This window comes from Falco naumanni, chromosome 3 (genome assembly GCF_017639655.2).
Source record: "Falco naumanni isolate bFalNau1 chromosome 3, bFalNau1.pat, whole genome shotgun sequence".
In the NCBI taxonomy this organism is placed as follows: domain Eukaryota; kingdom Metazoa; phylum Chordata; class Aves; order Falconiformes; family Falconidae; genus Falco; species Falco naumanni.
This window is the reverse complement of record NC_054056.1, coordinates 26617920-26635546: the sequence shown is the minus strand read 5'-3', so window position 1 is coordinate 26635546 and position 17627 is coordinate 26617920. Positions and strand designations below refer to the sequence as shown.

The 17627-nt window shown below is 39.7% G+C and overlaps 1 protein-coding gene across 1 annotated transcript; it reads right to left on the bottom strand.

Annotated features, from left to right (window-relative positions):
- Positions 1 to 15440: 15440 nt before the first annotated feature.
- LOC121084437 (UPF0500 protein C1orf216 homolog) lies at positions 15441 to 16369 on the bottom strand. The gene has a single exon (XM_040585859.1). It carries the CDS (start codon positions 16367 to 16369, stop codon positions 15566 to 15568), a length of 804 nt encoding a protein of 267 aa, XP_040441793.1. The 3' UTR covers positions 15441 to 15565.
- Between the last annotated feature and the right edge of the window lie 1258 nt (positions 16370 to 17627).

The window sequence follows — 17627 nt, the reverse complement described above, 5'->3', positions numbered from 1 at the left end:
TAATTACAACTAACTTTGCACACTTTATACATTATAAATCTATAGCTATGATTAGCTTTTAGAAAACAGATAATAATAAAAAAAAAAAAAAAAAAAAAAAAAAAGCAAATGTATTAGGATATTCATAAAGGTATTCATGCTTGTCCAGGAAGATAAAATTGATATTAGGGCTTTTACACTGTAATTCCTAATTTTCTGAGTCGCAAGAAAAAGAGCAATCCAGCACTTTCTGTATATTGGTCCTCTCCGCACTCCAAATTCAAGGTGATGGCCTTCTCCTGACATTATGTTACGACTTACAATCATTTTAAACCTATCCCTAGGAATTTACTTTGAAAACAATTTGGAGTATATATATGGAAGAGCCATCTTTTAAAAGACTGATCCTAATACTTAACCCACCGTTTTCAGTACAATAAAGATCAAAGGCAGCCGTGCAGATATCCTCGTTAGCATTGCTGATACAGGTTTATCTGGGTAATACCTAACTATTCAACTTGCTACAAACAATGGAATAAGAAATGATGCAGACTTCTGTAAAACATAACACACTTGTGTTCTGCAGAATCTGCTCGGGCCCCAGCCCCACAGAGTGCATACATCAGAGTTTTACACCTGACTAGTTCCACCAGTTGAGAGAGGGTTACTCATGCATATCATGTTAAACGTGAAAATAAGTGCCTGTAGGATTTTAAGGAGCAACACAGGCGCTGAAAAGACAGCATAATCTTGATGGGCAAATAACAAACATGTTCCTCCATGAAAAAAAACAGAAAGTGAGCCTGCCGTAATAGCTTCATCAGTACAAATTTGGCAAACACAGCACCATGGCGCTGACTGCAATTTTTCCACTATAAGCCTGACCTGTAACTTATTAACCTACCACTAAAACACTATTCACCTCATGTTCAGTTCTTCAAAATACTCAAAGGAAAAAGAAATTGGAATCAATTTTTATTCCTCTCCCCTGAAAAACGGGTAAGGCATGCCATATTTGTAAAATTTCATAAACACTAGAAAAGACTATAAAATAATCTATGACTGACCTGTTGGATGTATTCATACAGCACTCAGAATGGCTTTCACAATTTTTTTGTCCACATTAATGTCATTAGACTGTAACTCTTCTCTGATATTGCATTGCCCTCACATAAAAATAAACAAACCCTCCTGTAACACCAAAACTGCAAAGGTCCAAGACCAATGATAAACCTGCTTCTTCTTTATTTCCCTGGGTACTTGCCACCTGCCCCATGGCTAACACTGTACTCTGTAACCCTTCTGGGTATTTCTGCAAACCCCACAATGCCACCAAAATGACTTCTAAATCTTTTTCTAGAGCCTGAGTTCATGAATGACTGTTAGTTTAGGAAGTATTAATGGGAGCCATTTCATCAAATACAAACATTGCTTTCTCTTTCATGGGATTGTGCAGAATTTAAGACAACCTAAAACTGAGCCCACGGTTGTTGTTTTTGCGAAGGTTTATCAGAGTCTGTCTAATTGAAGACAGGTCCATAAATAAAACATCAGGCCATTTTTTCCCCTGTTATTATCCTCATTAGGATAAGATTAGATCACACAAAGGTTATAGTATGTGAAAAATTGTGGAGCATTAGATTAGACCACTCTAACAGGAATAAAACCAGTACTCCCCAGATTCCTTCAGGAAACTCAGATGAGTGGCTCACTCAGAAATTTCCAAGCCACTGTCTAAATAACTTCTCTCCAGCTTCCCTAAGTAAGTATAAGTTTGTAATTTGCTGAAAGATTTTAGTGATTTCCTTCTCTTAGTTATTGCATAAAGCTCCTAACTAAAGCACTGCAACTTCTAGAGAAAGGAGCATAGGTCCCTGCAATCTTGGAAACACAAGATTATTTTTACTTTCTTTCATAAAAGGGCTTTTGTATCTTGATTCACCCTATCTCATTATTTACTTTTATTTTAAGGTCATTGAATTTTCAGGTTGCCCCTTGACAGTAGCAAAAGTCACCCGTAAGTTACCAATGCACACAGACTAACCAACCTATTACTTTTTCCCTGCTCTGAAAATTGTCTAGTTAATAGATAACCATTAAACTCAGAGATTCATAGCCTTTACTTTGGTGTTTTCTGTTTCTATTTCAGACCAGAGAAGACCTCGTTTGCCATAAAGCTTGCCTGATTTCTTCCAGCCATATTAGCTGATTAAAAAAAGAAGATAGGACTTCTTACAGTCCTGGGCAGTACTCTGCAAGTCATCTTGAAGATCAGAAAGGCTGTGGAACTTTCTGGGAAGAATCTTTCTTTTGTTTTTATTTCTGCACTCCAAGCCATGTAATTAATACTGCACAAGCACAGATACGTGTAACTCTTACAAGTGACTATTTTTCAGAATTGATGCCAAAAATGCAACCTATTGTGATTTGTGTTTTTAAGCTGCATAGCAGAGACTGATCAGCATTGCATCAGCAGTCTAGAGGCAAACTCCTGTGCTTATACAGGCGAATTACAGGTCTGGATGAACACCAAGAGCAAGCTCTTCATTCCTTCAGCATTTTCTGTACTGCCAGGTCTGGTTCTATAAAATATGACCTTCAAATGGAAGAGGGTCCTAATCCTAATTCTGAGTTACATGTGCCTAATTTCAAAGCTTTATGCTTGGGCACTAGCCACAGTGAGACAGATACTGCATGTTGCTCACTCTTCCTCCTTTTCACACACTTTTCTTGCCAAGGTGCAGTTGTAGAAAACAGCTTTAGAAAGCAGTAGTTTGAGATACTGTATCCCTGTTTCCCCCAGTAAAGCATAGCCATACAGACATTTCAAAGAGTGTAATTTCTTTTTGTCTTTCCTCTTCTTAGAAATGATGGTTTATAATGGGTTAAAAATCTGCTGCTAAGCACTGGCCATTTTAAGGTGTATTCTTCTCCCCTGCTGATTTGCCCTCTGACCTTCTGGGGGCCAGGGCGGCTGCAGACTTCATTTTTACTCTATTTCCTGGTCTCTCTCCTGGCTGTGCATTCAATGTTTCCACAGCAGATTAATGACAGCTAATAATATCTGATATATCTGGACATTGCCACATAATGAGTTGCAGTCCCACTGGGTGCCCAAAGTGTCACTACTAACAAATTCACCAGAGCTGCACGTAATTAGCATGTAAAGGGAGTGATCATGCAGTAAATCTGGAGGGGAAGATGGATAGCTCATGAGGAGAAAATACAAGGAAAAAATACTGTTCTTAACACTCATTGGTAAATGTATGTTTCTTGCCATGAATATTTTCTTGATAACAAACTGTGGACAGGTTACCTTTACAGTAACATTATTCCTTCCACGGCTGATAGGCAGAATTTCATTATGCCACTGCTAATGTTACAATATTTCTGCAAAATGTCACCATATGTAAATTAGAAGAGGTTAGGGTTTCCATCTTAGTTTTCTTTCAGGATGCACTGTCCCTTTCTGCTACGGCCTAATCCCCCCTCTTACTAGTTTACAGACATACTAACATTGACCCAACCCTGCAAAATAAAATCGGCACTGGAGGAAGGCTCTTACTTCTCCAATAGCTAAATATGAATGAAGAAACTCAGGACCTGACAGAGGGAGCAAAGATACAAGAGTAGAAATTAGCTTACTTGATGAGGTTTTACCCAAAGTATAACCTTCCTTGACGCATTAGAAAATACCCAATAAAGAAAAATGGGATGCACAGACAGTGTGAGTTACCTGACCTGACCTGAACACAGGTCTCCACCTTGTGACCAGCTGGCTGCCCATCACAAGCTAAGTGCTGCCTGCAGTCTGGATCTGTGCAGGCAAAGAGGCTTTCCCAGGAGAAGGAGGTTGACAAGGAGTAGATGAATTATCCTGATGGGCTGCATTCAGCCTGAAGAGCCCTAAACAAGGCAGCTCTGCTCTAGTTTAAGTCATTCATTCCTCCTCATTAGAAACCATTGCTCACCAATGTTAAAGACTTCATTTGGTTTGAGGTTGTGTCACTTACACGCTTTTTGCTGCTTTGACATCTGGGTGGGAACACTTGTATTTATGTGACTCCAGCTCTGAGGTTTATTTGGGCAATTGGCCAAAACATGGTTAATTCAAAGTGTAAGGGCTTTTTTGAATTATTATTATTATTATTATTATTATTATTATTATTATTATTATTATTATTATTATTATTATTATTATTATTATTATTATTATTATTATTTTGCTGAACAGAGAGGCCTTTGGCCCTGAAGGCTTCAAGCCTTTAAACTGTTCTTCATAAGGCACTTCAGTCATTTGGGGGGGGAGTTAACGAGGAAGCCTCACTTCAAGAAACAAACCCAAATTCCAACAAATAAACAAAAAATTATCTACAACACATACACTTTCCCATGATAAATAATTATTTAGAGATGTGAAAAATTCATAAGGGCTTATTCTATTCTCTGTAGCTGCCTTCTGCAGAGAGCAAGCTTGGCCAGGAGAGCCTTGTGATCCTCAGGCTAAGCAAGCATGAGGCTGACTCAGAACCCATTTTATATTAAAGGCAGAAATTGCACAGAGCTCAGGTACCAGCTCCTGTTTGTGATGCTGATGAGCACTATCAATAACACTCAGCACTGTAAATGTGAACTGCTACTCAGCAGTACAGGGAAGCACCCTGGAAATTACTGTAGCTGCTCCTGTCCACTACTGCATTCCTGTTTCTGTCATTAGCTAAGTGGTCATGAGCCTCACAGAATAGCTCATAAACTCTGAAAATGTCTGTATTCACAGCTCATACTGAATTTCATGCTGACTCGTTTTCTGTTGGAGAATCACCTTTTAGAGCCATGCGACTTAGCTTTTATCTTTTTTTAAAAAAAAGAAAGTTTCCAAACTGAATGTTGCACAGAGAAGTATAAACCACAGAGGCTTAAAACCAGCACAGTTAATTAAGAAGTGAGCATGTCTTTTAAAAGTCCCTCCACTTTTGCACCTTAGAAAGGGCAATCCTACTGGTTTGGGTTTTTTTGAGGGAGGGAGGGGAGGAAAACCAACCCAGACATTAAAAATCTTTAAACTCTTCCTGACAAATAACAACTTTAATTTTGAACCCCTTGTTTTACTGCCTTCTCTCTGCAATCCATATGGTAACTCTCAGCACAATTACTCATTTCAAGATTCACCTTTTCACATAATTTCCTTGTATACAAAAAGCCCCAAATGAAAACAAAAACAAAAACCAAACAACAAGAAGGCTTATATTGTTTATCTTGTTTTTGATGAAAGAACAAAGCTCACAGACTATCCAGCTCCCACAGGGGCCTTTTTTTATGCAGTCTTAATGATAATTAACTGACAGTGATTGATGACCAGTACTGAGGTAATAGAAGATATAACTCCACCAGTCTATCCAATTCACTTTTCTATTTTTTTATGAGTTCTTGCTTATTTCTGAATATTATCAAATCAATTATTTGTCCAATTTGAATTTCACATTTAAAGATCGTCAGAAACACATTTGCCCAGTTGTTCTATCACCTTGCTGACTGGGATTTCATATCCTCAAATTTCATTCTGTGTCAAGTTTAGGGAAGGCAACTACTTTTGCATTAGAAATACAAGAAAACACTCACATTTCCATATGATTTGTAGGTAAAAGTATTTCTACTGGAAAACAGGCCCCAGAGCACTAAGGCCATACAGAATTTTTTGATATGTCCACATGGAATTTTGTTGAAGGGAACATGAGTCTTTTTTAGCTTAATTTCAAAATATTGTTGTTAGCATTGTAGACATCTCCAGGGGTATTTTTTATATGCACTGAACTGTTTTATTACAAAATCACCTTTGCTGAAAAACTCCCAGTCTCCCATCCAACTTTGGTCTTGTTGAATCTCACAGCATCTCATACATTGTCTAGAATGGCTACATGAAATGACTACATTTTATGCTTTATTCTTCAAATCTACAGTTCTAAATAATTGTCGGCATTGTGCTGGTTGTGTCAGCCTTAAAATTTTGTATATATATCAACTGTTTTAAAAGCTTTTTGAAGAGGTCTATTGCTTTACCAGGAAAATGGTCCAATTTGAAATGTATATGTTACACAGAAGACCTCATGTGTTAAATTTCTTCATCTGACAGGTGAATTCTCTCCAGTATTTTATCACTTGTTACATTTAAATGATACTATTTTAACTGCTTTTCTGAAAGACTCTTTCTTTCTTTTATTGGTTGAAAGAAAAATAAGTTCTTTTTAGACATGCAGCGTTCCCTTAACAGCTTCACTGCCCTTTCAGTGTGTCATTACATATAACAAAATGTACACACAATGCATCCCTTGGGAGCTGAAGCTTACCACGGTGCAGTACTTTCAAAGTGAGTGTTTTATACCATTTGGCACCCTGAGGACGTGTGAGGTGACACCACTGATCTCTCAGGAGAGACATTCCTGATTTCTTACAGGTCTCGCTGATGAAGAAATTAGTCACTAATTATATTTTGTAAATTCTAGCAGCCTTTTCTTTCCCTTGCCCACCCCCTCACCCCCCCATAAGACAGAGAATGTGGTAAAACTGCATCTGCCTGGGCCTCAAAGCATGTTCAGGTTTTGCCTACCTTTATGCCCTCCTTGATGAGAGCAACAAAGGAGGATCCTTCACCAAGTCAGATGCTGCTAAGCCCCAACTACTAGGTAAGACTCCCATGGAGGTCTATCAACAAGTCTCAATCATCCATACAGGTTATTGCTCAGGGACAAGGGACATCACTTTCCACCCAGGGGCTGCCTGCTGCCACTGAAGCATCTTTTTCCAATACAATCAGTGATCATTTGGCACACAGGGGACTTCCAGAATTATGTCCAATAAACCCTCCCCACTATGAGAACAACAGAAAGTGGCCATGAATCATGCATTTTCAAGCACTAGAGAAGACGGGCGACGCATAAATACCTCCTTACTTAAATGATTTCCGAGGAATGCTTTCCTTAAGGATAGGCTGGGAAATGCTGGTCTGTGTGCAAAACAACATACCCTTGCCTCCCACAGGAATGACATGGTCCCACTGCTTCACAGACAACTACAAATGGAAATAAAACAATTGCAAGAAAACTGAAGGTGATCTTTTTTGTCTTCAACTGAAGGAACAAAGCAGCAACAACAAATATTTTGTGTGAGAAGAAGCCTTCCAAGTGATCTGAAATTAAATGCCTCCTCACATACTGCAAATAAAGCAGAGGACGTGATGCACGGAAGTTGTGACACAGGAGCTGGGAAAGGCATTTTTATCTCTCACCCTACTAACTGGCACCTGGATGCAAATTCATCTTTTTGCTGAATGAGTTTGAACCAAATGCCCCCTGCCCTCCTCAGGATTGCCCTGCCTGGCCACCGGGCAATTGTGTATTTCTGTCTCTGTGTACAAGGTCAGGGGAAGGGAGAGCATTCTTAATTTCTTCTATGGAAGCACTGCCATGCATTGCCATGGAGAGCACAGCAGCCAGTCATTTGCAGTCCTGTCTTGCCACTGGGCCAAATTCAACTTTTTTAAAGAATCAGAAGCAGCACTAATAGGAGAGGCTGAAGGACTCTGCACCACTTCCCTCAAGTTAAAATATAGCAATTCTGACATTCTCAGGGCAAACGGGAGACTTGACTTGAAAACCCATCAGGTAAAGGTAGGAAAGGAACTGAGTTCTTCCAAGTCCTAACCTCTATGATGCTGGAAAGGTTGAGAGGCCAGGGCAGCTTCACCCTCTGCATTACCAAAGTTTAGTCTTAATTTCTTTCATCAGAGAAAATTACTCATGAGCATGTGTTACTCATGAATGTAACACAAATCAGTCCTTTTCAGTAGGCTTGCTTCTAACCTTATGTACACGCATCTATCATATCTGTACAAGTAATACCAGGAATATATAGTAATGCAAATAATCATCTGATTATAAATCATCTGGTATCTGAAACAACCGTAGGTATCTTCATGACAAGCAGGAATTATACATTGCATACAAGACTTACTGAGATAATGATAATTTTATATTCTATGGTGCTTGCTGTGTGCAAAATAACGCCCGAGATCATTTAAGTTCTAATGCCACAGTGTAAAAGACTTCCTTAATTTTATGCTGGTGGCCCACTATAAAACAAAATAATAGCTAGACTGACCTTCCAGGTCCCCTGTTTTGGGCTATCGCTTGCTTTCAGCAAGGCACAGCTACAGATTTGTGAACTTCTCCTGCTGATGGAACCACCTTTGTGTTTTGATACTTCTACTGCTTCCGGTGGAGTCAGTTGCCAAACTGCTTCTTAGCTGGAGACTGGATTTACAAAAGACTTTGAACAAAATACCTTTGGTGGGCTTCAGGACAGAATCTAATTTACCTATACAAATAGTGATTCTGCTGCAAAATCTAGATACCATCCTATACCACAGAATTATGGCTGCTCTCTTTACTGTCTAAATCAAGCTTTTGCTTTTCTGTTCAATTCTTAGGTCTACAGAGCGAGGAAAGATGAAAGAGAAAGGACTTAATCTCATTGTCTCTTGTATGTTGTTAATTTAGAGGAATATGTTTGAAAGTAGAAGCAGGCAGCAAAATACACTGGAAGCAACAGCGTCCACATGCACTGAAGAACAATGTGAAAATGATAGCAGTAAGTTATATACTCTAGTCCCTAGGCTTAGACTTCCATGTCTGAAGATTTGGACCAGGCCTATTCTCCTGGTTCCTGTTGCATCTGCATTCCACACAAGCAATGGAAATCCAACTTGCCAGCTACACATAACCTGGAGGAGACCAAGAACTTTGTTGTGACCCCCTGTTTGATTTCAGGAACTGAGGTTTTACAGATAAAAAGTAGGGGAATATATTCCTCCACCTACATGTACTTCCTTGTGGTTCCATGAAAATGAAATGTTCCAGAAAAATTAACAACATAGTAACACCATATCACTGTCTCTGGAAAGTTTCTTTTCAAACCAGAAGAATTTCTTTAAAAATATTTCCTCCTCTTCAAATTTTAAATACACCTGGAAAAGTGCTCTCCCATTGGAACCAGGATGCTCACAGGATCATACAAATGTTTGCTCCAATTAATGGGAGTGGAGTTTATTTCTAGAGAAAGGTCTACCTCCCTTTGGCCCACTGAGTTTCAGATGAGGTTTTCTAATGCAGCTTGAGGGTTGTTATCAGGCAAGCAACCAGCCTCTTTCAGAGTGGACAAATTAACTGATTAAAAGCCCTGCTAGTGTCATGACTCCATATACACAATTCTATTCTTATGGGGTATACTGCTTGCCAAAATAATATCTAGTTAGGTCCAGATGTTCAGGCTTCCCTGTTTTACCCATTTGTACAGGCACCCATTAATTCTGAGCCAATGTTACCCTGCCAACACGTTATATAGGGGGACTGGAAGAATGGAAAACAGCCTCTACTAAACTTGGTGATTCATCTAAACAAGTTTTCTTTCAGTAAAGCAAAATTTGTACCAGTCTGCTTCCCAATTACCTCAGACAAATCTGCAATGATTTGTAATTACATTATTATTTTAAATTAATCTATCTGTGAATTACAGTTGCCTTTTGTTTATTCACTTGTTTAGACTGGTCTACAAAAATGAGCAAAGCGTTCAGCCATTTATAATAAAAGCAAAATGACTAAAAAGACCTACTTTTTTTTTAGTTTGCATTAATGAGTTCATCCCAAAATATATATGCAATAATATATGAAATTAAGTTATAAATGTAGGGATGTGCTCTGAATCACCATGAAAATCTGCATGCAAATGCATAATAATCACAAATCTACATTATTACAATATTAAAAAATACCTACAATTAAATTATCATGTGGAAATAATCATAATGTTATTGGAAACTCAATTATTGTGGCAACCCTTGTCGGGGAATTAGCAGGCTATGGCAAAGGCAAGTCAGACCTGAATTCATCAAATATATATTATCACAATATTACATGTTCACTTCGATTCCATGCAAAGACAAACATCCTCACTCACTAGTATCTGCTCAATGCATTTGTATTATTCATGAACAACTCTGTGATCTATTATACATACAAAACTGATTGTATGCTGCTTGCCGGAGGCTACAATGCAGAGACACAGAATTAATTTTATTATATACACATGCATGATAATTGTGTAGAATTCGGTCAAATATCAAACTCTGCTCCTGTGCTCCATTATTTTACTTTCCAAAAAGAGGTCTAAGGTCAGCAGCAATTTCTCTTTGGCGACACTGAAACTCTTTGTCATTTAGAGTAGAAAGTTCCTGGGTACTAATGAGCCTGGAGCTGTGATGAATGGTCACACATTCCCTTTCCTTTCCAACCCCCACCCATCAAAGAGAAAATGTAACTTTTATTGAGATTCTCAAGAATTCCATGCCTCTCTTGCACACAGAAGTCACTTTGGGCTGTGGACTTAGAGACTTGATTTGTCAGAGATGGAGACAACTTTTTTGTTTGTTTTGGAGACTTGTCTAAAACTGTGCGAGAAGATGTTCAATACAATTAAGGAAACTTGTTTGCAGCAGTAGTTTTGTTCCTGTAGGAACTGCTGTTATTTTCAAGGTGTTTAAGTAAACCCTCCAGAAGTGTTTTCACAGGGCCATCTTCCTTGCTACAAATTTTCATTAAAAGCAAACAACTCCCACTTTCTTCAATAGCACAAGGGACTGATAGGAAAGCCTTTTTCTTCTTCTCCCAAATCTTCCAAAGGTTTTGCCAATAAGACAAAGATTAGCACCATCCAAGACATTTGGATGTTTATAATGTTTGAAGACACAGGGAGATAGAAATGCATCAAACCTGAGATGGGACTTGAATAACATGCACCACCACAAAGTCCTGGTCCAGGTTCAAATGTCATTGAAAGTCAGTAGAACACCTGACTTCAACGTGTTTCAGTTTAGACAAAGTCTAGGTCCAGGGGAGTAAGCAGTATGTGCAACTTCTGCCAAAAGTTGACTACTGTCACTCAGCTTCAGCGATGGGTATCAACTCCCATCTACTGTAGTTACACAATCCCTTTAGCACACATCTAGCCCAATGATCCTTGTTTCAGGAATGAGAAAAAGAAAAAGGTCATCTTTAATTGAGAAAAAAAAAAAAAAAAACAACCAACCTGTCCAGTGTGCCGTTCTCCACGCTGCATTAAAAACCAAACCCTGAAACATCTTTCTTTGTAGTTCCGTTCACTCCCCCTCTCCATCTACCATCCAGGCTTTTGGCTATCACACTCATCTGATTCTATGAGCTTTAAAACTGAGGAATATTTACTCCTTGCCTGGCGCATCAGGAGTAGGGTCTCATTCAAGCACATCCCAAACCTGCTCTTGCAGTACCATGCTGCTTTCAACAGTCATAAGCAAAAGGTGCACTCCAATGCATTTATATTCTAGATTCATAACATTTACAGAAACAAACTGTAACAAGGACTCTAAAGGGTCTCTCTAAGTCTGCTCATGAGCTAGGGGAGATTTAAACCTCCTCATCTTTAAATTTAAATGCCCAGAGTCTATAATTTTCATAGCTCTGAGAACAGTGCAGGGTGATCCACATTTAATAGTGTATGGCTCGCAAGTTTACCACAATATCATAAATATACTATAAATTGATAAAATCATCACTGTCCTAATTAAGGAACATGATGGACAGAGAAGAAAATATCAGGAAGGAGGAAGTGAACAAATCCCCCACATAACATGTGGCTCCATCATAAGAGGTAACAAGTAAACATGTTAAGCTGGATGTTTATCTTGGTTGACTCATAGCCATCAACAACAGAAACAGCAAAAAAACAGCTCTGACCAGTCTCCAGGGCAGTAGTTGAGCCAAATGAAATGCTGAAGGTGCTGAAGAATAGCTCTAGCATTAAAGATCATCTCAGTAATCCACTGTACTACTAAATTGTTTATAACTCCATTCTGTTCTTAAAGATTTGTGGTTTTAGGTAGGCATAAGCTACATCTTTTTTGGTGAAAGCAACAACTCCATGAGAGACAGCAGCTTTTAAACATTTCACTCCTCCATGGTAAACCCATGGTCATTTCCTGCCATTTCAGGCTGGCTAGGAGATTAGGTGAGCAGCAGGACCTTAAAGCTCAGGCAGCATCTTTTAACTTCAACTTTTGCTGTTAAAGTATGTAACATAAGCTGCCAGGTCACAGAGAAAGCTCTGGAAGGCAGGAAGATAATGGGGACAAGGGCCTCACCCAAACTACTTATTTTTTCTTCATTACTTAAGACCTGTGAGTTCTTATGTACATATATGAAATTTCAGTAATTCAAGCTTGTACCTCTCGCTAGCACTAAACTCATGCAGTTTGAGTTCAGATAAATGTACAGATTTTAAGAAATTTAGTTGAACCTCATCCAAATTACTAAACCTCTAACCACATGAGGAGAGCAAAGAATTTGAGAGCACACACTTTTATTAAACCTGAGATTGTTGCTGTATCTGGTATGCCTGAACACACCTCCATGGGTTACCCATGGCATCCTGGCACCTTCCCACTGGCCTTAACTGCTAAAACATACAAGGAAAAAAAACATACCTGCTAAGCCACATTTTCCAAGCTTGTAAAATAAACTAGTTTAAAAAATTGTGTAGCTTTCAACTGGTTTGCACAACTCCAGTTATTAGTAGCCACACTAGAACCACCAGCTAAACAGCAAATTGTTGTAAAGACCGATGTTACTTCCTCAGTTAACATTTATTTTGCATGTATCCATAAAAGCGCTACAAGGAAAGAGCATGCACACACACAACAAGTCCTGGCTTCATTTTCCTGCCAGCTATCAGACAGCATTGCTTATGCACAAATCTTTTGGCATTTAATATTCACAGTGCAGAAGCATCTACTGATCCCAGATAGGATGTAGAAATTTTATGAGAGGTGTTGTACAAAACAAAGATTGTCACAGCTCTGCCACAAAGCACTTACAGTTGCACAGGTTGACAACTCAACTATTGCTGGACTGTATATCATGTCAGAAGTACTTTTTAATATTATTCTAGTTACCCTTAAATGCAAATATGACACTACAGGTAGCTCTATGCAGTAATGGAGGGCGTTCCACTTCTTGCAACAAATGCAGGACAATACTTCAGCAGCTACTGAGGCAAAATAGCTATTTTGTCTTAGCAGATTTTATATATATATATATATATATATATATATGTTTGTGCATATATTTTATTTCAGTGGAAAATTCAATGACATGATAGTATTAGAATTATCTGCTAAATTAGATTCAGCTTGACTTTTTCAAACAAAAAGTTGGCCAAAATTAATAAAACTATATATTTTTACTGCCTTCCTAATGGGAACAATTTGACATTTGATTTCAAAATTAAGTAATATTTTTGAGATGTGCCTCTTCTCCAACACTTCTTTCCCCAAGAGAGTGGACGTAATAGCGGTTTGCTTGCATTTGGTTTAACACAACACTTGCTCTCGTTCTTAACAAATGACAAAAAGGCTTTTCTAGTTCATGAAGTATTAAAAAAAAAAAAAGAAAAAAAAATCAAATATTTGCATAGCCTTATTGGCCATGATCAACCTTCCTTCTTGGGAGGCATATTAAGACAGAAGAAGCTACCTTTGAGGTGAGTTTAGTATTTAAGCATTCTTTGGGAAACCTGCATTGCTGCCAGAGAACAGCTTTCCCAAGGCTAAGCAGAGAGATGCATGGGATCAAAGCTCTGGAGTAATGTCTCCTAGTCACATGCGATCCCCAGCTCTCTTCTGCAGCCCACTAAAGGCCCCTGGCAACCTGAATCCCCCAAATGAGGCAGTAGAGGATGCTTCTTCAAATACCTCCTTGATGCCAAGGATGTTTCTATGGTAATTCTGCATTCGAAGTTACAGGCTTGTACTGTGTGAGAGGCTACACCAGGGCCCAAGGAGATGAATGAACCTATCTAAGGCTGTGCATACCCAGGGGGCTTCCATAATTTTGGGTGCGCAGAAATACAAAGACAGAATAATGACAATGTTGTGCTGCACTTCAATTGTTGAATTACTTCAATACCTTGCTCACAGATGTGTGCATGTGAATCTAATCAACCAAACTCCTTGCAGATAGCAGAGATTATTTTGAGAGATTATTCCTGCTTCTGCTACAGAGAAAGAAGCACTAGTCTTTCACAGCCTCTTGTATACAGGGAGGTGCGTGTGCGTGTGTACACGAACACCCCCCCATACTCATAAAAAAAAGCTGAGGATAAAAAGTTTCCTATATATATTGCACATTATTCTCAGAAAGCTATGGCCTCTAATAACAGACTCACCTTTTTATGCAGAACATACCAAATACCTGTTTGATTGTTAATCTGCCTAAACATTGATAATAAAAACACAGCAGGGGAAAAGGAAAGGTGGCATGATCAGAAATAAATATCTGAAAAAAAGAAGAGATTTTTCCATATCACTTTAAATCCTAGAAAAGGAAGCTTTTCAGTCTCGTCTCTTCTTGAACCATTTTTCACTTCAGATCCTATTTAACTATTCAATCTGCTGTTCAATAACAGGGACTTACATTGCCTTTAATCGCATACAAAAAAGTTGCATCTTTTTCCTTTCATTTTCCCAGTGTGTTTGTTGCATACTGACATCAAATTCCCTGCAGGCATCCTAACCTTGCAATTGGAGAAACAGTGCTCTAGGGTTTTCCACGTGTCTAATACACCTGGATAAAAAGTGTTAATTGTCACCAACTTCCATTAAATGACAACAATAAGGCACAAAATATGCTTGATTTGCAGACACTAGTGCCACTGGGAGTTAGCAGAAGATTAGTAATTGTGCAGACCTCAAACATTCCCCTGGCACTGCCAGTCTGGGTTTCCAATGCAACACCAGATTACAAGGCCTTTGTTTTTAGCTTGTTTTCCTGCAGAAATAAGGTTTAGGCAGTTGCACTGTCTCCCCATGCATGTGTCTGACTGTCCTTCAGTCAATACTGCCTTCCCACAATAATTTCTGGTCAACCGGAATGAATTTTATAGGAAGGAAGAGGTTGCAAAAGTACAGTGGCATTAGCAGTTTTGTGATAAAGTAGGTAGATATAATCAAGCCTGTGGTTAAGTGTTTCAAGTATCCAGGCTTTCTAGATTCAGGTATTCTTGCAGACAAATGAACCACAATTTTGCTCAAGTTTTGTTAGCACTGAAAGTAGAGGGAAGATACGCCATATCACATGTTCAGCAGGCAGCAACTCTTGCATCGGACCATCTTTACAGATCAGGTGTCAGACTCGGTTCCCAGTTTGTGGGTTTTTTTCTATTTACAAGCCTGTGTGCCAAAAATCCTATTTCAGCTTGAGGCTTTGACTGCGTCAGGAGTCAGCTTCTTGCACAGGTACAATCTTGCTCCAGTTTCCTCCAGATAAATTCAGGGGCCAACACTTTACCTTCCCCTTTCTTCTTGCTCTGCTGCTGCCGTTTCCTCACTACTTTCAGCACACATGGGCACGTACTCTTGGGTACGAGGACACCACCCCTATAGCATGCAAGCTTAATGATGGCTCTGGTGGCATTACAAAGCTCATTTCTGCATGCAGCAACACAATTATGGCGAAGGTGAGGGCGAGGTTGAGCGAATGTGTTTCAACACTTCTTTCTTGGTATTTATTACTGTGCCGTAGCATTCCTGCAATCTGGCCTGCTGCTGCTCCAGCTGCTTATGCAAGCTCCTGATTGAGCGCAACAGCAAAAGCCGTCGGTACATAGCTAGCTGGAGACGGTACTTCTCCTTTTCCTCCTTTTTCTTATTTTCTAAGGTCTCCATTACTTTTGCAGTCTTTGCCCAAATCACCCGGCCCAGACTACAAGGGGCTGTACCGCCCTTGGCGCCGCTCCCTGCATGCTGCATGTGGCAGCCCCTGGGGTCAGTCCTGGGCAGGACAGTGAGAGTTTGCAGGGGCTCACTGGCCCTGCTGGGCACGTTTGGGACCTGCAGCACCTCTGAATTCAGGTCACCATTGCAGCAGGGGCTTCTGGAGCACAGGGAGGCAATGCCCACCAGCTGCTGGTTACAGACCGTTGCAGGGTATGACGAGTCACCTAACAATGCATTTACAGCTGCTGGATGATGCTCAGCCAACTCAGAGGCTGTCTTCTGTGCCTGGCCACTGCTAACCACCTCTGGGCCAGTCAGGGCTTTTGTCTGGGCCAGAGCATTGCTGGAAAGGGTGGACAGTTTTTCTGGCACTGCTGAGCTCCCCTTGTCTTCGTTAAGGCTGGCTAAGGAAGGGCTGGCAGAACAACCAGGGGATGCCACTACAGCATCACGATTCAGAAATGGGTCTTCATTATCGCTGTTATTTTGGATGTCCTCTTCATCTCTTGGTATTACACCTACTGTCTCAGCCATTTATTGCATGAGCTACAGAAACTTTCTGTGGACAAAGTGGAAGCAAGAGGATTTCATTTCCACATACACACACAGAGAAGACCAGTGCAGAGTGACATTTGAAGAAAGAACCTCTCTTTATATTTAAGCAATGGACCTATTACATTTCTAATAAAGCACAACCCTTGGGTCACTTCAGGCCATTTCTTGTGATTTGCATTAGATGTTCTTCGAGACACAACATTAATCCAATAATAATTAAAATGATATACTGTACTATTAACATTCTCAAATCTTTAAAGGCAAGTGATCTATCCCTGCAGCACTGGCTGTGCTGACTAATTAAACAGAATACAGTTGTAAATGGGCATTGTAAGCACTTCTCCCGTTTAAGAACACAGCTGTAACAAGTGTAGTTTGTAGAGACGGGTAAGTTATCAGGATTGATCAGCTTTAAAGGGAGGTGGATGTACCACAAACAGCAGGTTGCATTTAAATGCCCTCTCCAAGATTAATCTGTTTGCTAGCAGTTTGCTTACAAGGTTGCTTCTCCCCCTCCTATTAATTCTAACAGTAAAGCTATATTAGCACCACACTAGCCATAGACAGGAAAAAGAAACCAAACACTTACCGAGGTTACTGGGGGAAAAGAAAAGAGTTACAGTGCACTGTGTCTGTGTATCATGTTTTCCTGAATGTGAGTCAGCACAATCTGGAACAGAAACATGACGGTGCCAGAGCAGGAGCAGCAACAGCATTGTGCTGTTCCACCCAGCAACAACACAGTCAGTCCCAATCACAGAGGAGTGCAAGGCTGGTTTCTCCCCCACCCCCCTGCCACCCCCAAATTGATATTCCTCCCTGGCATCCAGCTTTTATGTCATCTTTGAGCACCAAAATGAAAATCAGGGTTGGATGATACTTCTTTTCCCACCTCAAAAACAAACATACCTGATTCACTTATTCTACAGGGGGACAATACCTACAGCCCTTCCCATCCGGCCAGTCAGCCAGGAGGTAACCCAGCACCAAAAAGAGGGTGAAGCCTTCTTGACTCCAATGTACACATTTTCCTTCAGAGAAAATAAGCTTAGATAAACTTCAGATGTATGAACAAGTTAAACCCAAAAATGAAGGAAGCATTCAGCACCAACTGAATGTGAAACATAAAGGCAGATAGAGGCTGTAGATTTAAGTGTTTAATGTACACACTTGTTTAATTATGCTGGCCTAAACTTTAAGCTCTACATCCAACTCAGGTATCCCACAGAACAATAAA

Excerpts from the sequence above, each read along its gene's own strand:
- LOC121084437 (XM_040585859.1), bottom strand. The coding sequence starts at position 16,369 with ATGGCTGAGACAGTAGGTGTAATACCAAGAGATGAAGAGGACATCCAA.